The sequence below is a fragment of the Hemiscyllium ocellatum genome, chromosome 7, assembly GCF_020745735.1.
Source record: "Hemiscyllium ocellatum isolate sHemOce1 chromosome 7, sHemOce1.pat.X.cur, whole genome shotgun sequence".
In the NCBI taxonomy this organism is placed as follows: Eukaryota; Metazoa; Chordata; class Chondrichthyes; order Orectolobiformes; family Hemiscylliidae; genus Hemiscyllium; species Hemiscyllium ocellatum.
In genome coordinates this window covers 100,234,414-100,260,960 of record NC_083407.1, presented here as the reverse complement: position 1 = coordinate 100,260,960, position 26,547 = coordinate 100,234,414, and the positions used below count along the sequence as shown (strand labels likewise).

General features: G+C 42.4%; 1 protein-coding gene across 1 annotated transcript in view; it reads right to left on the bottom strand.

Moving 5' to 3' along the window:
* Window positions 1-19,809, bottom strand: part of slx9 (SLX9 ribosome biogenesis factor) — an 87,952-nt gene extending 68,143 nt beyond the window's left edge. The window contains exons 1-2 of the mRNA XM_060828080.1: window positions 19,513-19,809; window positions 17,983-18,091 (exon numbers count right to left, since the gene is read on the bottom strand). Of these exons, the coding sequence (XP_060684063.1) occupies window positions 17,983-18,091; window positions 19,513-19,659 (256 nt within the window). The 5' untranslated portion in view covers window positions 19,660-19,809. The remainder of the gene's footprint in view (window positions 1-17,982; window positions 18,092-19,512) is intronic.
* Between the last annotated feature and the right edge of the window lie 6,738 nt (window positions 19,810-26,547).

Sequence of the window (26,547 nt, the reverse complement as noted above, 5' to 3'; positions counted from 1 at the left end):
AGTGGTTGAGGCAGGTCCATTAACAACATTTAAAAGGCATTTGGACAAATACATGGATAGGAAAGGTTAGAAGGATATCAGGCAAGTGCAAGGAAATGGGGTTAGTGTAGATGGATATTTTGGTCAGCACGGACCAGTTTGGGCCAAAGGACCTTCTCCATGTTGTACGAATCGGTGACTCTATGACTAGTCTGCTATTGCTATTTAATGGAGGAAGACTGCAGTTCAGGAATAAAGTAGCCTTGTTGTAATTGTGCAGGATGTTGGTGAAACCACATCTACAATCCTGTTGGAGTTTTGGTTTTTATATGCAGTGGAAACCGGAGAGTGAAAATTCACAAAATTTATCCCTTGACGTGGGTAGATGAGGATGCTGAGTAAACAGGGCGTCTCTCTGTGGAGTTCAGAAGAATGAAGGGTAATCGCATTCAAGCATACAAGATTCCAAAAGGGAGTGATAGAATAGATGCTGAGGAAATGGTTCCTGCTGGTTGAGGAATCTCAAACAGCAGAGTGAGTCTCAAGATAACATGCTGATAAATTTAGGACTGACATGAAGAGAAATGCTCTCACTCAAAAAAATACTGAATCTTTGGAATGGTAAATCCACAAAGGCTGTGATTACTCCATCATTTAATACATTAAGACTGAGACAAACAAATGCTTGGTTTTTCAGGGAACAAAGGGATACAGGCATCGGCTAGTTATGTGGATTTGACATCTAACATCAGCAGGATATTTTAAAATAGCAGTGCCGCCTTGTTAGCCATACACTGTTGAACACTCCCACACCTATTTCTTGTATTTTTGAGAAATCTATTTGAGTCTGATTACAGTCAGTGAGTCATAAGGGCTTAAAAGGGTAGCATGACAAACCTGTACAACATGTACAACGACATCAGGAATATCACCCATTCATGTAAAGTTAGCTGCATTGTAATCCATCTAGTGAGATACACAGTTTATTTGCCCAATTCCCAATTAGGTTTGCTGAACACAAGCATTCATAATTTTCCATATCGAGCCACGAAGCTGAACCGATTGCATCTTTCACTCTGATTAGTTATGGTTTTAGGTTTTCTTCCTGCCCCCACCACCTCCCCACCTCCCAACACATGCGCGCGTCAGTTCTGAGGCTTGCAAATAGTACTGATGTAAAGTTCAAAAATAAAATTCAATGACTTAATGCAACAGATTCCGCAGTATGTTCCTTTGATGCTTTGGTAATCAACAGCACCAGGTATTGTGTGTCGTTCAGTGCAGATTCTGCTGTTGTGTCAACGCAATGTCAATGAATAAAGTTGTTAATTTTAATTGTGAACGGGAAGAAATAAATTGCAATTCAAAGGACATGTTAGCAATTAAACTTCCCGACAATTTCAATAACCAACACCTCAAACATACAGTAAAACAGTGGGACAATTTGGAATGGCAGCCATTGCTAATATTTTGCAAAGTTCAAAACACTGCTGTGGCCATTTTATGAATTCAGTGAATGAAAGTTTCCCAGTAAGCACCTGAGCACACCACAAAATCAAAAGCACATCAGACTGCACTTGTCTCTCCACATTTTTAAATCTTGGGTGTGTCTGATTTATTCCAACGTTTGGCTATGCTGTGGGGCCAATCTATCACGAAATTGTCCAGAGTGTCAAATTCCTGAATGTGAAACATTTATTTTTCCTGTCAAAGATAAAACATAGGTAAATTTCAATTAATTTTTTTAAGGCTTTTAAGCTTAATTCTACTGGGACAAATGTCAAAAATGAATGTGCTGTAAAAACTATGGATAGTTATTATGGCAAGAACTTGAAGTTAAAGCAAGAGTTCTCAAGTGAACGAATGTTCGCGGATAGCTGACGTGCTGATTATTTCCAGCACTTCTGTTTGCATACTGTGCCTTTAAACAGGCACTGGTTTTGGGATGTTTAGTCAGTAATGTTGCTTCAAAGAGAAATTAATTACTCCCCGATTGGATCAAGTATAGAAATAAATGATTAAAATCTAACCTTCTTGAAGCCTGTGCAAATCCTGCCCACCCCATTTTCCCGAATGTTGAAAGCCTAAATACAGGAACACAGACTCTAAGTCCTGCCTTACAGAACCGAGCACAGCAGCATCCGAATTTGAAATGCAGTACTGATAACAATTTTAAAAGGTCAACAGGACAATACAAAATTATGCTATAATCCATACATACATTCACAATTGTCCCTGGCCCTTCCTCCGGGCAATGCTCAAACAAAGGAAGTCTTAGCTCTTGTTTTAAAAATATCCTTGTCAGTACATAAAGATGCGCTCAGCATCCTGAGGCTGTCCCATTGCAGTCAAGAGAAAAATATCATGACATCTGTGCTGAAGTAGGAACCAAGCAGGCAAGACAAACACGACTGAATTTAACTCAGTCAATCAATTATTGTATCAGAATTCTCCTGAGGAAAGTTAAGTCCTTCAAATAAAGTTGAAAATATGAACAAAAAGAACAAAAAACATTTAAAAACTAATGCTCAGAATTATGCAGTGAGTCATTTTCCTACAAAGTCACGAATCAGATTTACATGCTTCCCATATTCTGCGAGTCACAGTTATGATGAAAGCTCGGCTACCATTTAACACATTGCTGTAGTCAATGCACATTTGTGTTAAACTGATAATCTCAGGCATGGAAATACAATACCCAGTGAGACTCCCTGCACAGTGACATTGGTTATTGCCCACCCTTACCCCTCCTTACGCCCCCTCTGCCAGACAGTTCGCCATCTGGTGCACCCCACAACCCCATTTTCCATCTCGCTGGCTACCCAATGATCCTCCTGCTGAATGGCTATCCAGTGAGCCTTCCAGCTGGATAGCTTGCTGTTCAGTGACTCTGCTAGTCACATCCTCACATCAGAAGACACTAATAGCAGCCCAAAATAGTAAAATCAAAGGGCAAGAGGCAAGGAGTAAATAAACACAACAGCAATCACTGGAAAAAATATACCAACTCAATTAACGGGACTAAAGGCTGATGAACACATTCACTCCGAGTGGTGAGCCTATGGAATTCTTTGCCACAGATAACAGTTGAGGCCAAAACATTGCATGTTTTCAAGGAGTTAGATTTAATTCTTAGGGCTAAAGAGGTTAGAGGGCATAGGAAGAAAGTGGAAACAGAGTACAGAGTTAGATGATCAGGCATGATCATATTTCATGGCACAGCACGTTTAAAGGGCTGAATAATCTACTCCTGCTCCCATTTTCCATGTTATTATGGGGAAAATGTTGAATCTATTTTAGAAGGGATGTAATCACAGAGAATTCACAAATGCATAACAACCAAAGCAGAGTCAGCCTGGCTTCAGAATGGAAAATCATGCCTGCTAAACTTATTAGAATTCTTTGAGGTGGTAACAAGAAGGATGGATAAAAAGGAAATAAGCATTCAATAAAGGTACCACACATGAGGTACTTAATAAGAGCCCATCATGACAGATGGTGGTGGTGGAGGGTTGTTTTTCAGACTGGAGGCCTGTGACTAGTGGAGTCCACAAGGAACGGTGCTGGGTCCTCTACCTTTTGTCATTTACATAAATGATTTGGATGCAAACATAAGAGGTACAGTTAGTAAGTTTGCAGATTACATCAAAATTGGAGGTGTAGTGGACACTGAAGAGGGTTACCTCAGATTACAACAGGATCTTGACCAGATGGGCCAATGGGCTGAGAGGTGGCAGATGAAGTTTAATTCATATAAATGCAAGGTGCTACATTTTAGGAAAGCAAATCTTAACAGGACTTATACACTTAATGGTAAAGTCCTAGGGAGTGTTGCTGAACAAAGAGACTTGGAGTGCAAGTTCATAGCACCTTGAAAGTGGAGTCACAGGTAGATACGATAGTGAAGGCGGCACTTAGTATGCTTTTCTTTATCGGTCAGAGTATTGAGTACAGGAGTTGGGAGGTCATGTTTTGGCTGTACAGGATATTAGTTACGCCACTGTTGGAATATTGCGTGCAATTTTGGTCTCCTTCCTATCACAAAGATGTTGTGAAACTTGAAAGAGTTCAGAAAAGATTTACAAGGACGTTGCCAGGGTTGGAGGATTTGAGCGATAGGGAGAGGCTCAACAGGCTGAGGCTGTTTTCCCTGGAGCACGGAGGCTGAGGGGTGACTTTATGGAGGTTTATAAAATCATGAGGGGCATGGATAGGATAAATAGACAAAGTCTTTTCCCTGGGTTCGGGGAGTTCAGAACTAGAGGGCATAGGTTCAGGGTGAGAGGGGAAAGATATAAAAGAGGCCTAAAGGGCAACTTGTACGTGTATGGAATTAGATGCCAGAGGATGTGGTGGAGGCTGGTACAAATGCAATGTTTAAGAGGCATTTGGATGGGAAGGGATTGGAGGGATATGGGCCGGGTGCTGGCAGGTAGGACTAGATTGGGTTGGGATATCTGGCCGGCATAGACGGGTTGGACCGAAGAGTCTGTTTCCATGATGTACATCTCGATGATTCTATGACTCTACGTTGGGAGTAGTATATTAACAAGGACAGTGGGTTGGGGTAAAAGATTTCAGGATGGCAACCTGTAGCTAAAAGAATGCCACAAGGATCAATATTGGGTCACAATTTTCTCTCAATATCTTGGATGAGGAACGTGAATGCACCACTGCCAAATTTACAGACGACAAAAATAGGTAGGAGCACAAGCGATGAGGGCAACAAAGATTCTACAACAGGATATAGACAGATGAAGTGAGAGACCAAAAATTTGGCTGATGGAATATGATGTAGGAAAATGTGAGGCTATGCTCTTTGGCAGCAAGAACAGAAAACCTAATAATTGTTATTTAAATGGGGAAAGTGCACAGAAAGCTGCAGCTGAGTGTAATCTGGGGATACCGTTCTCCAAAGCTAGTTATGGCCTGACTAGTATTAGCATTATACACCATTCCCTTTGAAATCCAGACCGAAATTTCATTTGCCTTCTGCGTTACCTGCTGAAATTGCATGCTGACTTTGAGAGAGGCCAGAAATATGATGTAATTTCTTCAGAGCAAACTTCCATAAATAGAAATGCTTAAACTATAAAAATGACAACAGCTCAAATCATTCCAGTATGATTTAGCAATTTTTTTTTGAACAGCTGGAATTCAATTGCTTCACAATTGACACAATGATTTGTGCACATCAAGACCAATAGGATTTAGGGTCTATGGAGAGTTATTTCTGAAATTTGACTTGAATTCTGCAAAGAATTTCCAACATCCCTGTGAAGCCGATTTAAATTTTCAGCTCAGAAGCAGTTTTCAGGATCACACCAGACAGGAGGGAGACAGTGTCAGCGAAGATTTTAATTTGTACCCAAGAGGGTCCAGGACAGACTGAGCTATTTTTAGCTGCAAGAATGAGTCATGTGAGCAGCCAACCCCACAGGGGATAACATCTGTTACTATCAAACAAAATCAACCATCGGTTTCATCTTGGATATACACCATGATAAGAATTTCACCACCTCAGGATCACTAAAATTAAAAGCTGAAAATACCAACCCAAATAGTCATTATCTATTATCAAATGGATTACAGAACGTTTCTGATCCATGCCTATAATTACAGCACCATCAAATCTCTTTTATTATACAATCTCCATTCAATGATCAGTAATCCTCAGCATACTGATTACGCGCCATTCGTTGTCTCTGCCATTCTATTTAAAGAAAACAGATGTTAAAAGCTTGATTCATTTTCACAGTTTCTGCAAACTAGAACACATTCGGTGAAGTTATTTTGAATCTTTTCACTGGTGATGCACATGTGAAATACTGAAAATATTCTCAGAGATTCGATAATATGATAAATTTATTGTTATGCAAAAATTATTTTGATACATCCATCTGTTAATCTTTTCTATAGGGCAAGGAGTCCTCAAGATGCCGTATCATTGGATTTATTGCATCATATTAAAACACTGACAACAGCATGCAATTCTGGAGCAGAGATTAGCTTAGTTTCGGAGCACTTTTAAAAAGCAAAAAAGAATAAACAGCAAAAAACAAGAAAAATCAGTGTGAAGGAAGAAGGGGTCAAAAAGCACCGTCCAATATTTTGAGTTTTCATGAGACTTTTGAAAGACAGCAGAACAGCAGTAAAGCGGAAGTGACTCACAAGAGCATATCAAAGAAAATGGACAAACAGACTGAAGCAATGGTTTCTGGTGGCTCTGCAAGCCAGAGCTGTTTACCAGAAAAACACTAAAGAAGACATTCATCCGATTGTTTCTGTGCCACTCTATACAAAAACAAGTCACATTGCATAAATCCTGCTTTTTCCCTGCACATAAAAACTGGTTGGGGTCATAGTCTAAGAATTAGGGAAATCTACAGCCCTTCCCTCATCTATCAACTTTGTCACTTTCTCAAAGAATTCTATTAAGTTGGTAAGACATGACCATCCCTGCACAAAACCATGTTGCGTATCACTGAGAAGCCCAAATTTAAATAGATCCCATCCTTCAGTATTTTCTCCAGCCGCTTCCCTACTACTGACGGAAGGCTCACTGGTCTATAATTAGCTGGATTTTTCCTGCTACTTTTCTTTAACAAGGGGACAGCATTAGCAATTCTCCAGTCCTGCAGTTGTCCCCCGCATCACAGATGCTAGTCTTCAGCCAATTCAATTCACTCCATATGACATCAAAAAACAGCTGGAAGCACTAGATACTGTGAAGACTATGGGCTCTGACAGCATAGTACTGAAGACTTGCTCTCCAAAACTTTCCACACCCACAGCCAAGCTGCTCCAGTCCAGCTACATCACACAATATGGAAAATTGCCCAGGGATATCTTACACACAAAAAGCAACACGAATCTCAAATGCCAAATACCACCCCATCAGCCTACTCTCGATTATCACTGAAGTGATGGAAGGAGGTCATCAATAGTGCTAACAAGCAGCAGCTGATCAGCAATAACCTGCTCACCACCCAAGGACAAACTAGAAATGGACAATAAATGCTGGCCCAGCCACTGACATCCATATACCATAAATGAGTAAAACAAAGTTCCCTGCTTTTGCATTCTCATTTTATCTTGCTTGTCCTCTATCTTTTGATGAAGATTTATCACTTCAAATTCTCATTTAAATTTAACCCAGTAACTGTTTGTCCAATCCACTCCACTAACCTGTCTATGCACTCCTGAAGTTCACCTTTATCATCCTCACATTTCACATTGCTTCTGAGTTTTTTTAAATCATCTGGAAATTTTCAAACAGCACAAAGGAAAAGAATAGCCTTGAGGGAATCTCAAAGTGAAGAAGGAGATCTGTGCTTTCAGGGGAAGAGGATCAGGCATGGTCAAGAGTCTTTGCACAATAAGAAAAATAAACACAATGACATCTGCTGTGAATGAAGGGGCCAGTGGATCTATATCGATATCCAAAAGACATTTGAGACAGTACCAAATTGAAAATTATTTTGGAAAACAAAGACTCATGGTGTATAGGGAGAAAACATATTCGAATGGATACAAGATCAGCCGGCTAACAGGAAGCAGTAAGTTTAATGAGGTCATTTTCTGATTGCTAAATGATGAGATGTTTGCCACATGAATCAGGGCTAGGGCCACAAGCTTTGATGACTCATCAAATGTCTAGGATTGGAAGGTATGGTTTCTAAATATAATGGTTGAAATGATCAGAAAGACTAGATTGGAAAGCCATTTATGAAGACGTCATAAGAAGGTATAAATATAGATAAGTGAAGTTAGTGGGCAAATGGGGTATCATATGTGAAAATACCCATTTGGCAGATAGAATAAATCAAAAAATATATCACCTAAATGGTGAGAGGTTGTACAGCTGAGACACAGAGGGATTGATGTGTCCAAGTTGCAAAAGGTTGGTATGTATATATGTCATTTATCACAAGACAACTTGATGATAAAAGTGAGGTGGTTTTGTTGAAGTTGTACAGATTATTAGCGAATACACATCTGGAATCCAGTGCTCTGTGTTGGTCTGCTTACTTAAGGATGCAAGCAAAAACGTTGGAAGTTGTTTAGAGCAGGCTTATGAGACTAATACATGGATTGAGCGGGTTGTCTGATGAGGGAAAGCTGGACAGTTTAAGCTTGTATTTATCAGACTAAGAGATGACTAAACTGAAACATATGAAATCCTGAGGACTCTCAACAGCAGGGAGATGCTTCCTTTTGTGGGAGAAACATGAACTAGAGGTCAGAGTTTGAGAATCAGATGTCGATCATTTAACACAATGCAAAGGAGAATTTTTTTTCTCAGTGTCACAAGTCTTCAAAGAATTCTCCTCAAAAGGAGATAGAAGCAGAGTCTGTGAATGTTTTGATAGCAAGGATAGATTCTCAAGATGATGAGAAGGAATGTAGAATTATCAAATCAGCCACAATCTTACTGAGCAGTAACAGGCTCCTTGGGCAAAAGGCTTACTGAAAACTCCAGATACCTCTGATCGACCCACAAACCTGATCAACAAGATTCTAACCCATGCATTCTGCTAAAATCTGCTTTTAACCCATGTAAAACATCTTTCACTCACTGAACAGTCTTGCTCTTTCTCCAAACTTTGTCTCCCTTCCCACTCCCTTCCAGTTATCCCCCTAAAACTGAAACGAACAAGATAAACATTCTATGTGAACTGCTAAAGACAGTTCACCAACTATATTAATCAATTCACTGTTTTCAAAAGCCCGTTTTTCCTTTCATCTCAAGAGTTAGGGGTGTTTTGGTCCATCAGAAATGCCAGATTCGAAATTCGCCCACACATCCTGTGCTTTGGCAAATGCATCCAAGCATTCCAAATTTATAGCCTTTGCAATACTTCTCAACCTGTATGGGCTCAGTCAGCAATTAGACATCCCCTAAAGGTCACATATTTTTCTCACACCACGTTAAATATAAATGTGAATATGTAAACTCCTGCAGAATAGTAGACTGCTGAAGTCCATGCAAACTCAATGATTCAAAACTGAACTTTCAGGGATTCAAAGCAAAAATATGCAGACATGCAAGAAATACAAAACCAAGGGAGCCCAAGGCTGCAGAAGGTTATCAAACACCCCACTGGTCACAATGGAAAGGGTGATAACTGGTACAGTTTGCTGACATGATTATTCAATAAGCAAAAGGCAAAGCTTAGTTAGACAAAGTCAGAATATTTTTCCAATAAGTAGCTGGCTACAAATCCTGGCTCTCATCAATTGTAAATCTACTATAACTCAGACACAAATTAAACCTGGTTTACACAATCAAAGAGACTCATAATTCAATTGGTGCCAATTTTTTTTAATGATTTATAAATTATGAGGTGGAGAGGGGCTCAGGGCAAGGATTTGGTCCACATTACGTTTAAGTAGAGGGTCTGTGAATCATGATTTGCCCATATCCATCATAATGGAGCAGGGCCTTACGCTGTTACCTCAAATAAATATAGTGCAGTGCAACCAATGGTGGGGGGCGAAGCATACATGAAGCTACCAAGTATCCCAGATATAAACCAGCTCTTTAAATCCAGTCTCTTCTCTTCAAAAGGGAAGCTGCAATGAACAACAAAAGGCTCCTGCAGATTAATATTGGTACAAGGGCGAAGAAGGTCTATGAAATACCTGGACAGGCCATGGAGACACTCCCAGTCTCAGAATGAAACATTAGCAACCAAAATGGACAAAAAAGTAGTAAGGGGATCTTCAGAACCAATCTTGAAAATGGACTGGGCACAGATGGCAAGACAGGGGAATGCTCAGAGTCTGGCACAGTGGCAGCATCAAAAGTAGTTTACTCATCCTACACATAGTCAAGGTCAATGAATATTCCTTCTCAACTCTCTCTTACATCTATTATCCCAACTTCGCTTGACCACCCCAAGCACCGCATTCCCTCTCCTCCTTAAAAATAGCAAAGAAGAAGGGAGAGTAATACCACACCAATAACAATGAGGCACACTGACTTGATTGGACACTGAAAACTATCAGCTCAGAATCTGCCCAGTAGCATAACGTAGAGAATAGCTTATATTGAGGAATAAAGCATGTGAGTCACTAGACATGAGGATGATTGCTTATCTGGTGATCACTGCCTCAAATTCCACTGCAATGTAAGAAAGTCATCACACTTTACGAAAGGTTAGATGACAATCATGAGATCCACATTCACCATGTGCACTCAGAATGGTGCCATCAGGTCTGAAAGATCACAAATATAAGCATTATCAGTGCAACTGCAAAACAGATAACCCTCAGAGGGTTATCCCTGTTCTAGTGAAAGGTTCCAGAGTTCTCTGTGGTTTTTGGAGGTGGTACAATTTAATGACCACCTTGTTGTGGTTCTGTTCGCCGAGCTGGGAATTTGTGTTGCAGATGTTTCGTCCCCTGTCGAGGTGACATCCTCAGTGCTTGGGAGCCTCCTGTGAAGCGCTTCTGTGATCTTTCCTCCAGCATTTATAGTGGCACAATAAATGCCGGAGGAAAGATCACAGAAGCGCTTCACAGGAGGCTCCCAAGCACTGAGGATGTCACCTCGACAGGGGACGAAACATCTGCAACACAAATTCCCAGCTTGGCGAACAGAACCACAATAACGAGCACCCGAGCTACAAATCTTCTCCCAAACTTTGAATGACCACCTTCTTGCTGAAACTGATGTTCAGTGTTCCCAGATGCACTATCATTCTGAAACATTTTCCTGAGAAATTCCTGTTGGATCAAGACTTCTATGTCTCTGTTTCCATCACAGAGCTTGTCCTCACTACATCATCTCATGGTCACATGGAATCATAATCCTACTACCTCAAACAAGAAGCCCTATGCCTTCCTTGATATGAAAGCACTGGTTCTTTAAAACAAACACACAGCACAGCTCTTCCACAAACTCAGATCAAACAAAAGTCAGTCAATAATGCATGACCTGCACTTTAACATGCACATGACTGGTACTCTAATACAGCTGTCACCTCCTCACCTAATGCAGCTAAATACTTGTTCTGTGACACTTGAAGCAAATGTGTTAGAGGAGCTGTATGGCCCAAATAGAATGCCAAATCAGCGAAGACTGAGTGACATCACGTTTGGATCAGATCAGAGGCGTTCATACGTTTAGGACACTGCTCCAAGCAAACTGTGCGATAAGGAACTGAACTGCTCCCACAAAAAAAGCCTCTGGATTCTTTAACACCACGTCCTGCAGCACTCCAGATACAAACTCTGTCCTCAGTGCTTATCCAGAGCATCACTGCAAAATTGATAACTCATTAGGGTCATCAAAACACAGTCATTCCTGTGTAGAATAAAAATCTGATACATAACACACCAGCATCAAAAAACATAAGTTCATAAAATGTTATTGGAGCCAGTAGCAGCAAAGTGCAATGGCAGGATAGTGTTTTTTTTAACACAATCAGAACATTTCAAGACAAAGTTTGCCCACCAAAAGAGCTATTATCTCACCAGCAATGTTCAACACAAATTGTTAACTCAGCCTTTCTTTTGTTTCAGCCAACTTGGAATGACGAAGCACTTTGCTATTTTAAACCCACCCAGAAACAAAATATTGCAATATGGTAACACACCTATGCATTTCAAACAAATGAAACTTACACTAGATTAGGAAGTGCCACTGGCTACCTTGCTGCTGAGCAAAACATTTAATACAGCATACAGCCTTTTGAAACAATTTTGCAGTAAACTAGGTAGGAATTCACTGACAATAATTAAATAATAGTTGCAAATCTGGACATGTCAAGTACTGTAGGAAAAAAGCCCTTCTCTCATTCAGTGATGCTGTGATGTACAATAATTGTGTGTTGACTTCCTTGAATATGTCAATATAAAAAGTATTCCAAAGTCAATTCAAAAGCAAAATATGTGGGCATTTTATAAACTTTGGACACATACACCCAAAAGTATCATAAATATCTGGAACAGATATTTAGCCTTCCAGCCCACTCTGCCCTTCAATGAGATGACGACTGATATTCTACTTCAACATAATTTCCTGCACAACTCCCATATCCTTTAATGTGTAAAATATGTAGAAATATAATCGATCTGTCTTAAAACATAATCAAGGACACCACCTCCAAAATCCTCTTGGGTATAGAATTCCAAAGATTCTTCACCTTCTGAGCAGATTCATCCTGATCTCTGTCCTAAATACCTTAAAGAGGAACCTTAGAAAAAGGGGCAAAAATGATTCTCATCATTTGAATGATTGTACAGTAAGTTACAATTGTTTCAGAACAGGCAGTACTGGGTACAGTTTACCATCCAACATTACCTTGCATGGAGGCTTGCAGCATTAAATAATACTGCATTTTTACATGGTTTATGTAAAGCAATTACATATTTTATTACTATTGTAATATCTTCACAACTCCACATAAGTATTCTGAATTAAACTGGACATGCCATGACTTGAAGAAAGTGAGGACTGCAGATGCTGGAGACCAGAGAACAGCTTATGCCCGAAACGTTGATTCTCCTGCTCCTCGCATGCTGCCTGGCCTGCTGTTTTTTTCCAGCACCACATGCCATGACTTGAACCCAGACCTTCCACCTAGAGTCATGGACATTAACACTGTACCACAAGAGCCTTGCACAACTCCTCATAGGGTTATGGAACCAGGACCCCAATATATTCCAGATAAACATCAAACTCTTAGGAATGGAATAATTCCTGTTCAGATACATATTAATGCCCACTCACAAAGCTTGTATATTATTCACATTGACGAATCACTTCTGCACCATCTGCTGGTAGAGCCCAGTACATGCATTACTATACTGCACCCTGTGTTTTATTAAAAGGAGCACAGAGTACAGAAGCAAGGAGGTCTTGCTGAACTTACACAAGACACTTGTTAGGTCTCAGTTGCAGTACTCTGAACACAGTTTTGGGTGCCACACGAAGACGTGAGAGTATTGCAGAGAGTTCAAAAGACATTTACAAAAATTATTTCAGGGGTGAGAAACTTGAGTTACAAGGATAGTTGGAGAAGTTGGGACTGCTTCCTTTGGATAGTACACGGCTAATAGAAGATCCAATAGAGGTTTCCAAAATCACAAGAGGTTTGGATAGAGTAGATTGGGAGACACAGATCCTGCTTGTGAAAGGATCAAGAACAAGAAGATACAGATCACACGTGATTTGTAAATGCACCTTTGCATTTCAAGAAGTCTTTTTTTACCTCCATCAGTGTGGTTCAGGGCTGTCCCTGATGAATGACACTATCTCATTCAGAGAGAGGAGTAGCTAACTCATGCTGAATGAGGTGATGAAGGGCTTATGCCCAAAACGTCAATTCTCCTGCTCCTCGGATGCTGCCTGACTTCAATGCTTTTCCAGCACCACACTTTTCAACTGCAATGGCAGTCTCCCTACTTATGAGTCTGGAGGCCTGGGTTGAAACCCCACCTGCTCCAGAGGAGTCCAGCAACATCTCTGAGCAGGTCCATGAGAAAGTAGCCATGCTGAACGCAGGGAAAGTCAAAGATGCTGGTTTTGGTATGTGATAAGGTGTGAGGAGGGAGGGAGAAGCAATCGTGATAGAAGCAACAACACCTTGGAGTTGTACAGCATCTTAACTGTCCGAGAAGAATTTTAACAAAATTGACAGCAAAACAAGTCCATATGTCGACGAATGGCCAAATTAGCGCCCCCTGACATCTGACAAACTCAGTTTGCGTACTGCTCACATTGACAAATCACTTCAACACCATCTGCTGGTTGCACGAGCATACTGCAGCCTAAGACTTATTAAAAGGTGTGGAGAAACAAAAACTTCGTCCAAGAGGTTAGTCTTAAGAAGCATCTTCAAAGGAGAGCTTTATGGAGGAAATTTTAGTGATTTGCGTCTAGCTGGCCAAGACCACAGCTACCAAAAGCATGATTAAAACTCAAGATAAAGGGGCTGGAACGTGTGAAGTGCAGAGACCTCAAAAGGGTTGTGGGACTGAATGTGATCACAGATAGGGAAGAGCAAGGCCGTGTACAATGTGAAAACAATGACAAGAGTTTTAAAACACAGATTGGGAGCCTATGTTGTTCAGTGAGCACAGGGTGATACAAATCAAGAGGTTGCAGCTGCAATCTTGGTGGGATTGAAGTGGGAGAAATAATGACACACCAATACTTTCCATCACTCCCCAAAACTTGACGACTGGGAACTCGCAAGCTGGGCAGATGGATCAAAGTCTGGATCAGTGGTGCTGGAAGAACACAGCAGTTCAGGCAGCATCCAAAGTGCAGCGAAATCGACATTTCGAGCAAAAGCCCTTCATCAGGAATAAGTGATTACCGCAAGTGAGCTGTATCCCAGGTAAGGAAATAATGGTCTGCTCAAATATGAAGCCTCACGGAGAAGAATATTTCCAATTCAAGGGTTTAAAAAGAACACATTTACTTTCAGGTCGTAAGAGCAAATTACTGCAGATGCTGGAATATGTACTGAAAACAACAAATGTCTGACCGCAATGGATCAAACAGCATCCATGGAGAGAGAGAGAAAGTTCAAGTTTTGATGAATGTTCATCTCCACTCAAAACATTCACTTACTTTCAGGTCAACTGTTCTCATTTCAAGAGAAGGATTCAGGAAGGAAAGTCACTTCAACAATCAGTAACAAGCGAGTTTGTTGGGGCTCTTTGAAAAGAGCCAATTTCATTCATCATTCAAGCGTATAAGTGCGCGGCACGGTGGCACAGTGGTTAGCACTGCTGCCTCACAGCACCTGAGACCTGGGTTCAATTCCCGACTCAGGCGACAGACTGTGTGGAGTTTGCACGTTCTCCCCGTGTCTGTGTGGGTTTACTCCGGGTGCTCCGGTTTCCTCCCACAGTCCAAAGATGTGTGGGCCAGGTGAATTGGCCATGCTAAATTGCCCGTGGTGTTAGGTGTAGGGGTATGGGTGGGTTGCGCTTCGGTGGGTCGGTGTTGACTTGTTGGGCCAAAGGGCCTGTTTCCATACTGGAAGTAATCTAATCTAAAAAAGTGGGAAACTTCAATTCTTTCAATGTATTGAGAAATAAAACCCGAACAGGAAAGTAAGAAATAAAAATCGCAAAGGCTGTAAATATTTAGCAGGTCATGGCAACACCTGTGTGAAGAGAGAAATGCTAAAGCTTGTTTCAGAACTGTGTAAAGTTGGAAATGGAATAGCAAGGGGTGGTGAGATGATATGGTGGAAGTCAGAAGAGATTGAATGACAGAGGAGTTAGTACACAGGGCAAAAAGGAACAGGAATAAGGAAAGTACCGAAGAATGTACCCAGTGCAGTTGTGCTGCAGTCTGGAAAAAAGGCTTCAGAAAAGAATATAAAATGGAGTAGCTGTATGATCAAAAATTGCTGAACCCACATTAAGTTCAGAAGGCTGTCAAGTATATTGAGGCTCACTGCAAGAGTGCAGCAGGCTGAGGACAGAATGTCAAACAAGGTAGAGAATGCAAATGTCAGACTACCAGAAGCTCAGGGTCATGGCTTTGGACAAAATGGAGACCCACAAAGCAGTCACCTAAACTGTGTCTGGTCTCCCAATGTAGAGAAGAACACATTGAGTTGTGAGTACAGTAAACAAGACTGAAAGATGTATATATAGATTATAGCTTCGCCTGAATAGAGCATTTAGGACCTTGGACAATAGGCAAAAGGTTAAAGTGCAGATGTTACATCTTTTCCTGTATTTGCACTGAAAGGTGATGGTGTACAGTAAGTGACTCAGAAGTGGACCAAGATATCACAGAAGGAAAGATACCTTTGGAATACTGAAAGGGAAAGAAGAGAATCATTCACTGTGGTGAATGAATATGGAGACTGGTGGGGTGGAAGGTGAAGACAATCTATCATAGCTCTGGGAGGAGAAAGGGTAAGTGTAGGAACTGTGGTAATGGGTGATGGCATCCTCTCCTGAGGACCAAAGGTATGTCAGAAATGTTATTCATCAACAGAAGAGATACAACAGACAGAGGAACTGGAAGAACAGAATCCTCAAGTGGTAAGTGAGGTATTTGTTCACAACAGAGGTAATCTGTGCCTAATTCAAATGTAGCAAATACTTTTTTCCCTTGGTAAGCTTTTATTAACAGATGCTCATGATGACCATAAACCTGTCAGTTGACAGGCTGATTAAAATGCAATTCAAGGACTGGACTTACTGGGGTTCTCACTTCACACTCAAAGTCAGAGAGTTCAATTACATTTTAAATCAACGTACCCACTCAGGACATGGGTTTAAACTGTTAATTAACTTGAGCACATTTTCCTACAACAGTCATTTGGGACCTGGTGGTAAAATTAAGCTGCAAGAGCAATGAACTTCCAAAGAATTCCACACAATGGGCTGGCAATTTTTTAAACACATAAAAATACAACAATTTGCAATCTGCTATAAATTAATGAAAAATAACGGGCAAGTTGCATTGAAATTCAATGTTTTAAAAAAAGATTGTTTTTAAATAAAACATTCCACTTGCCAGGATTTACCAGCTGTTAGGATTCAGGTTAACATTCGTTAACTCCTTGCATTCCCAACTTCTGGGAGAAATGGTGAGCTGGGGGAAATACAAACATTGGCAAGATCAAATTGTGCTTGATGTTAAGCATCCCACAGCACCAACAGCTTCAGCACATTTTAAACTTGTGCTTTTTGCTGCAGTCATGACACTGTGTCCTGTACTCAGCACTTGACATCACAGTATTCTCTGCCTGTTCCTTTGTCTCTGTCCTCTTACCCTAAGTTGTTCCAATAAAGCTCACTATAAACCCTAGGAACATTTTCCCATTGCCTTTGCTGTCACCTTTTGGACTACAGGTTAAACCGAACATTAAATGAAATGGAAACTTGGCAGCTTATGCAACCTGAGTGAAAGATTCATGCAGTGATATAAGGAAAAGAAGCCCTTCCTATCATGAGGACTTGTCCCTCCAACACAAACAAGAAAACCATCAGAAAGGAGAGCCAACTTTCCACAAGTGGTTGTAATTTCTACATTAACTGTGAATGGACAACAAAATAGTTTGAGGTATAAAGTCAAGGGAATGATATATAGATGAGCCCATCCTGGACAACAGTACATAGGAGAACACCAATATCCAGTCTAAAAATCAACAAAGAGAAAAGAAACAAAATTAATGAGTACTTTTAAAAAAAAAATTTGGTTTGATTAAGTCTACAAAGATGGAGAGGAAAGGGCTTAGATGCAACAGTGGTCATGGTGCAGGAGACAACCCAGAGTCCAAATTCTCACACCCACAAATAACTGCCTTCGACCTCTCTCTCACTTTGTTGCATATAGTTTCTGCATACAATTCACAGAAAGAGAGTACAAGTCACACTTCTGCTTCTGATGTTTGAGAATCATCAACCAAAGTGTGATGAAATTCTGGCCAAGAATTTTAAGGTTTGGACCTTGCAGAGGACAAATGTAATGAGTATTGCTAATATGGAAACTGAGCGTGAAACAACATGAATGACTGATGTAAGTTTCCATGCGCAGGAGTGACCAAATTCACTGAACTCTTCGACGTGGACATAGATTCCAAGGAGTTCCAGCTCAGAGGTGCATTTCTTGGTGAAGTACACAGATATTTCAGATTTCGATAGGTCAAACAAAGTCTGTTGCAAGCATAATATTTTTCCAAGTGTAAAACATAGTGGTAAGTGTCGGTATACTTTATTTGCAGTATCCATGCAGTGACAAAAGCACAGGCTGCCAATAAGTTTTAAAAACAAGCTTCACAATTAGTGAGAACTTCATGCCTTCAGTAAATGGCTCTTTGACCGAAAACAAACAGGACTCATTCAGACTATCCGAACACAGCGGGGTTGGACAAAGTGAAGAAAAACATTTTCTGAAGTTCCATCAATCCAAAACTTTTCCCCATAACACAAGGTTGTCGGAAGTAATCACAGAAGTCTGACGACCCTAATATAACTGATCTATCAAAACGTATGTATCTAATTCCAGAACCTTACCTTTCCTACTGGACACCGCAGTCTTAGAATCAATATCCAGATTCTGAATAAGTGTCTTTGGATCAATTCTTGTTCCAACAAACAGTGAGGTAGGTAACTGATCGGCATCCTGAAAAATGCAACAAAATATCCCTTGGTTGCAACTGATATCTCCTCCTCTTACTGTGATATTTTGAGGTTTAAAATGCTTGCTTCAATTCTAACAACAAACCGATCTCATAAAGAGCCACAATAAATTCTCCTGTCACCTCAGTGCCGCCCTTTCCTTGCATCTTCCCCAACGTGCTCCACATCATCTTCTCGCATTTTCACTCATCCTCCGATCCCATCACCTAATCACCCTACGTTAGCACCATCTGTCTTATTTAATCTTCTTGCTCTCCACCCAGCCAGTGCCTTTGTTAACTCCATTCCCCCCCAACCTCATTGTCCCTTCACCCTTCTTCCCCCACCTCAGTCATGCACACAAAAACCAACAGAACTTCGCATGCTGTAAATCAGTAACAACAGAAATGGCTGGCAAAGCTCAGCAGCTTTGGACAGAAAAACAGAGTTAACTTTTCATGTCGTGACCCTCCCTCAGAAAAGTTAACTCTGAATTCTCTCCATAGATGCTGCCAAACATGAGCTTTTCCAGCAACTTCTGCTTTTGTTGCAGCCTTCCACACGATCTCCTCACCCCATCCTTCTACATGATCACCTCACCCCCTCCTTTCCTCCACCTTCATATTCCACACGATCACCTTTCCCCCACCTCAACATCCTCAGCCTTGCACAATGTTCACCTTATATTTTTCCCATTGCCTCCTTCTTTGATGTCTATCCTTCCCCCTCCACATCCTGTTGTAACACTCTCCCTATCTCTCCGCTTTCCTATCTCGCCCTCCCTACTGCCTTCCCCCACGTCTCTCCACTGCCCCCAACTCCCACTGCCCCGCCCCCATGTCTCCCCCACACTATACCACTCCCCACCACCTCACTCCACCCCCATGTGTCCCCACACCCCTCCACCATCACACCGCCCCCATGTGTCTCCACCGCCCTGCCCCCACACTCCCCACCGCCCTGCTCCCGTGTCCCCACACCCCTCACCAACTGCCCTGTGTCACCACACCCCTCCCCCCACACCACCTCATGTGTCCCCACACACTCACTACCACCCCCATGTGTCCCCATCACCTCTCCGCGCCACCCTGCCCTCATATGTCCCCACACCCCTCCCTCACACTCCCCACCACCCACCCCCATATGTCCCCACACTCCTCACCACCACCCCCCCTCCCCCACACTCTGCCCCACCCCATGTGTCCCCACTGCCCCACCCCCACATTCCCCCATGTCTCCCCTTCACCCCGCCCCAACACTCTCCACTGCCCCCCCCCATGTCTCCACTACCCCTCCCTGACACTTCCCACCCCCACATTCCCCCATGTCTCCCACCACCCCACACCGCCCCTCCCCCATGACTCCCCCTCCCCACCCCCAGGTGACGCAATGACACGTGCCTCTCCCCCCCCCTCATGCTCTCACCCTCCTCACGACCTCCCTGTCGCCCCCGCGTGGTGGTGAAGGAAGAGGCGGTGGCGGCTCGCGCTCGCTTCGTGCCGGGCTCTCGACGTTCGGCTTGACCGCGGCCGCGTGCAGCCTGCGGCGGACCCTCCGCTCCTTGCCCACCATCTCCGAGTGAGTGAGTGAGCGAGCGTGCGACCCGGACCTGACACCTGCTACACCCCGACAATCCCCACCGTCCGTCCCCAGAACCGCTCCGGCTCCCCGGCAACAAACGTTCCGAGCTGCTCCGTTCCCAGTTGCAGCCCCATCGCGCGCACAGGGCTGGGGGCGGAGCCAGAGGGAGAGAGAGAACAAGGTACCACATCGGGATACAGGGCTGCACAGCATCTCAAAAGCTGCACCTTCGGGGTGGCGGCAAAGAAATATCAATGCTGTCACCCAGCACAAAAGAAAAACCCCGGGGAATGTGCAAATGTGAAGTTGGAAACAAGTTGCATGGAAACAAGCAGCAACTTTGGAGAGAGAAGCAAGAAGTTTCGTGGAAACCAGAAGAGAAGTTGCTGGAAAAGTCGAACCGGGAACATTGCTTGGCACATTGGACGTTTCCACACTCTGCACCAGCATCCCCCACAATGATGGCATCACGGCAACAGCCTCGGTACTCAACACTAACAACTGCCAATCTACAAACACCGTCCTACAACTCATCCGCGTTATCCTCGATCACAACGTCTTCACTTTGACAGCCAGTTTTTCATCCAGACACACGGAACAGCCATGGGAACCAAATTTGCATCCCAATATGCCAACATTTCTATGCACAGGTTCGAACAAGACTTCTTCTCTATGCAGGATCTCCAACCAACATTGTACACCAGGTACATTGACGACATTTTCTTCCTCTGGACCCATGGCGAGGAGTCACTGATAAAACTAGACAGTGACATCAACAAGTTTCATCCCACCATCAAACTCACCATGGACTACTCTCAACTGTCTGTCTCATTCTTGGACACATGCATTTCCATCAAGGATGAACACCTCAGCACTTCACTCTACCACAAACCCACAGACAATCTCACAATGCTACCCTTCTCCAGCTTCCACCCAACACATATTAAAACAGCCATCCCATATGGACAAGCCCTACACATACACTGGATCTGCTCAGATGAGGATGAACGTGACGGACACCTGGAAGTACTCAAGGATGCCCTCACAAGAACGGGGTACAATGCTCAACTCATCGACCGTCAGTTCTGACGTGCCACAGCAAGGAACCATAATGACCTCCTCAGGAGACAGACACGTGCTGCAACTGACAGGGTACCCTTCGTTGTTCAGTATTTCCCAGGAGCTGAAAAATTACGCCATGTTCTTTGTGACCTGCAACACATTATCAATGAGGTTGAGCACCTTACCAAGACCTTCCCCACACCTCCACTGCTTGCCTTTAAACAACCGCCAAACCTCAAACAGATCGTTGTTCGTAGCAAGCTTCCCAGCTTTCAGGACAACTCCATGCAGAGTGTACCGTGACAGAGTTGTAAGACGTGTCAGAGTGTGGACATGGATACCACCATTACACGTGGGGACACCTCCCACCTTGTACATGGCAGGTACTCATGTGACTTAGCCAACTTTGTCGATCTGATACGTTGCAGGCAAGGATGCCCTCAGGCATGGTACATTGGGGAAACCGAGCAAAGGCTACGACAACGGATGAATGGGCACCACACAACAATCAACAGACAGGAGGGTTCCCTCCCAGTTGGGGAACACTTCAGATGTCCAGGACATTCAGCCTCGGACCTTCGGGTGACCATCCTCCAAGATGGTCTCCGGGACAGGCAGCAGAGAAAAGTGGCCGTGCAGAGGCTGATAGCCAAGTTCGATACCCATAGGGAGGGCCTCAACCGGGACCTTGGGTTCATGTCACATTACAGGTGACCATCATTGCACTATACACACACACAGATACTCCTACACACACACATACACAGGCACAGGCACTTCTATACACACATACACACGGACACACATATACACAGATGCGCACACAGACACCCGCACACACCCTTACAGACACACACATTCCCATACTCTCACATACACCCCCTTACAGGCTCTGCACCCACTACACACACACACACATACACTTTCTCACACTCACAACCCCCAACCCAGACAGACACACACACAGACAGACCGACTGCACATGTGAATTTGTACTTGCAGGGTTCCATTGTACTTTGCTCAAAAACTGCATGCATTCATGTAGAACTCTGTGCTCAAAAACTGCATGAATTTATGTAAAACTCCATTATCTCACTTTTTAGATTAGAATCAATCTAAACATCATGGCATAGACAGAGAACCCGGGCCAACACCTTCAACATATTGTCTAGCTATCACCATTGTTAACAGCTAACCCGAGAATGCAACTTTTTAAAAAAAGGTTTTGTGATTTGCACAGGAAAGAAGCGAAACTATCACTCTATTCTAACAGCTGAAAGGTTTAACAGACAATCAATTTTTCCATGTATAATTTCAGTTACATCACACTGTAAATTTTTGCTATAAATTCTGTGTGTTAGGATTGTGTCCTTCACTATCACCTGATGAAGGAGTGATGCTCCGAAAGCTAGTGTGCTTCCAATTAAACCTGTTGGACTATAACCTGGTGTTGTGTGATTTTTAACTTTGTACACCCCAGTACAACACCAGCATCTCCAAATCATTTGGCAGCTCTGGCAGCATCCTGTGCAGGGAAACCAGACTTAACCAGAACAACTGTTCAAAACATTAACTCTGATTTCTCTCTGCACAGAATGCTCCCAGACCTGCCAGCTCTTTCAGCAACTTCTGTTTTTGTTTCTGGTTTACAGCTTCCGCGCTTCTTTCAGTTCTGGCTAAGAATTTCAATGGGTTGACTTCTCACCAGGGACAGGCAGATGTTGTGATTTTCAGGGGATACAGCAGCTGGACACGCTGTTTGGACCAGAGTGGTTAGATGGAACCACTTTTATTAACGAGATTTTTAATGGTGTGGATCAATGCCGCACTAAGTTAAGACAGATAGTCAGGAAAAGCGAAGACATGAGCTATTTTCAGACTCAAACTCCATTGTGTTTTTCATTGTCGGTGGCAGCAGTCTTTTGCTAATGAGTACAATTGTCCATTTCAGGAATTCCATGCTCCTTGCATGGCTATTGTACCTTATTGCAGAGTCACATATTTGACAGGCGCTTCCAAGAGGTGGAATTGGTCCTTGACCTTGAGTTTACTTGTCAAAAGTGAGTGTACTGCAGATGTGGTGTTTTTCCAGCACCACACACTTGAATTTGCTCGTTCCTCCTGCATGCTTCCTCTTGCCCACAGGTGTTCTCAAAGACCCGTGGCCCTTCATAAAAGAGGATCTTCCAAGTTGGTTTCTTTTGAACAAGGGTCTCCCATGCGTTGGCTTATCTGTTGCATTCCTTGAGGTGGAGGTGCCAGTGTTGGACTGGGGTGGTTAAAGTTAAAAATCAGAATCAAGAGTGTGGTGCTCAAAACGCACAGCAGGCCAGGCAGCATCCGAGGAGCAGGAGAATCGACGTTTTGGGAAAATGCCCTTCACGAAGGGCTGATGAAGAGCTTTTGCCTGAAACGTCGAGTTTCCTGCTCCTCGGATGCTGCCTGACCTGCTGTGCTTTTCCAGCACCACACTCGGCTCTAATCTCCAACATCTGCAGTACTCACTTTCGCAAAGTTAAGAATCACACAACACCAGGTTATAGTCCAACAGGTTAGTTGGAAGTATGAGCTTTCAGAGCACTGCTCGTCCATCAGGAGAAGTGCACTGAAAGCAACTACTTCCAAATGAACCTGTTGGACTATAACCTGGCGTTGTGTGAGTTTTAACCGCAGTCCTTGAGGGAAGCCTTCAGGGAGACATTGAAATGGTTCTTTTGTCTTCCTCTCATTTGAGGGCCTTCCTTGAGCTGGGTTAAGATGATTCATTTTGACAATCAGAATTCCAGCATCCTTACCATATTGCCAGATAAAGTGCAATAAATTATGTATTTATTATACATTAATACTCAATACGACTGTATATGGTAATAGTGGATCGGCAGATTCTGATCTGACTTGCTGTATATATACATTTAGGTAAGGACTATTTTATCCTTTTGTCACAAGGCTCAATTTTTGTCATTCTAGTGTGCTGAACTCTGCCTACAAACATATTTTATATCGATACATTCAGTGGTCTGCAGCTTCATGACATCATCATGTTTGCTCCACAATCCTCAAGCCATGACACAGTATCGATTGCCTCCATGAAAAGACAAGTAGAACAGAGAGGACTCGGTAATTGGGAAGCAGGTGTCATTAATTCAGCAAAAATGGCAGCCAGGGAAAATCAGGTGATTAACCATCCCAGATATTCCAGACCATCCTGTGCTTGAAGCCATTGTCCCATGACCCAGGTTGTTTGGCACAAGCATGGTCAATGTCCTGTACCTTTGAAGCAGGCACTCAGGAATTGCCTGCAAATATCTTCCAATGATAAGGTTTGCTTTTTGGGCATGCATTACATCCATATTGTGACCAGGCTGCTCCTTTAACAAGGTCATGCTGCCCTATATATTTTCAGAGAGGTCATAAATGACACAGACTCCAAAAAGTCAAGGGTTGAAAGGTTTTAGGGCAAAGTCGATAATAGCTAACAGATACTGCATCAGGCAGAAGGCTTTCAAGTTTTTAAAAAGGGAACACATGTACAATGAAAGGGGAGTGGCCAGGTCTCCCAGCTCAGCTTTTCTCTGGTTTGGTTTGGTTTGGTTGGGTTTTGAGCAGTTGTGTGGAAAAGGCTGCTGGACGCAAAGAAGCAGGTCCAGGCTGGTATTCTCTCTCCGACGTCTATTCTGTAAGGACCTGTGTTTGATTTTACATTCTGTGCGAAAGGGTATTTATGGGAATTAATTGCAAGTATTTGGAACAGCATCATTAGTTAGGATAATCCGTTGGGCTTTCAGAGACGTTGTTACTCTGTATTCTGTTCTCTTTTGTTTGTGTCTCATTCGGTAACCTTGTAAATAAATTCTGTTTTATTTAAAAGTAAGTAATTTAACCAGTGGCATTTCTCCTGAAATATCCACTTTACACGTTCTTAAAACAACAAGCAAATGGACATAGGTTTGTTTGCTGAGCCAGAAGGTTCATTTTCAGATGTTACGTCACCATACTAGGTAACCTCTTCAGTGAGCTTCCGGATGAAGCACTGCTGGTGTTTCCTCCTTTCTATTTATATGTTTGGGTTTCGTTGGGCTGGTGATGTCATTTCCTATGTTGATGTCATTTCCTGTTATTTTTCTCGGGGGGGGTAAATGGGATCCAAATCAATGTGTTTGTTGATAGAGTTCCAGTTGGAATGCCATGCTTCTAGGAATTCTTGTGCATGTCTCTGTATGGCTTGTCCTAGTCGAAGTGGTGCCCTTCCTTATCTGTATGTAAGGATACTCATGACCCTCTCCAGCTCAGCTTTTCTCTGGTTTGGTTTGGGTGAACTTTGAGCAGTCATGCTGGACCTAGAGAAGCAGATCTAGGCTGGTACTCTCTATCTCTGACTTCTCTCCAGTAAGAACCCGTGTTTGATTTTACCTTTTGTGCCAAGGGGTGTTTATGGGGATTGTTACAAAGTATTTGGAACAGCACCATTAAGTTGGGATACTGTGTTGGATTTTCGGATAGGTTAAGCTCTTCTGTATTCTGTTCTCTTCTGTGCTTCATTCAGTAATCTTGTAAATAAATTCTGGTTTGTTTATAACTAAGTGGTTTGACCAGCGTCATTTCTCCTGGAATATCCACTTTACACCTGCTTACAACAACAAAAAGTTAGGGTCTGGATTACCTTTTTGAAATGTGAATATGTATTGTCCTCCTCCAGGTAGTCTGCTCTCAAAGTCTGACCTGAACAGCATCTCAAGCATAAAATACTTCAGACCTTGCAGCAAGCGTAGGAACCAGCCAAGGCATGATGGCTTCTGACTCCTGTTAAGAATTAGCTGTGAAGGCTGCGAAACATTGCATCTCACAACATCACTGATACCAATTTTACAGAACTGGACAATACATTCAGTGCAAAAGTACACAACCACAGAGGACAACATGTTTCAGACCGAGGTTCCACATCTAGCCCAGTCAACCTGCAGTTGATCGGGATTCATTAATGGTCATCACACCACTACAGGAGTACTTGTACTTCTAATGACCAGATATAACTTTGTGTGGGGAGGGTAATGGAAAAATACTGCACATTTGTCAATAATGATAATGGGAGGTAAAAGGCAAGATGTCATTTTGAAGAAATTTTCTTGAACTTTGGCTTTTCAAAATTATCTACATAAGTTGCTACATAATTTAGTCTGTAAAAGAAAGTGAACACCATTGCCCTTAGCGTTATTTTTGACAGCAAATTTTCCTTCATAGATTTCTGATTGCCCAAAATACAATAACCAAAAGCACTTAAAAATCACTTAACTCTGACTATATCTTCCATTAAAATCAAAAAAGACAGCTTCAACTTCACTTTGTTACTCCATCTGGAATTTCAGCAATGTATATCAGCAAAAGATCCGTTCTCATGAGTTATGAAAGGAAAGCAGTTGATAAAGTTTGGACTGTGGTGTGAGTTTCCTCCAACAAGGTGTATTACATGATATAGCAATGCTTATGTTATTTCCTGGTACATCAGAAACTAGGCTCAGATGTAGCAAGATTTTGAAAAAAAAACAGACATTTGTTAATACTTTTTATGCAAACATTACATCTCCCAGGCAGATAGGTGTCTAAGCAAATATTAGACTAATAGCATATTTCCAATAGCAAGTTATGTTTCAAGTGATCTGAGGTAAGATGGAGGGTGAGACCTTGAGCATTGTCTCTTTTTATAATTTGAACCAGTATTTTGTTGATGAAGCCTGTTTGTCATCTGAAGGACAGCACTTCTAATGATGTAGTGATGCTGTCACAATCACACTTCTTAAAGGTGTATTGACATATTGTCTG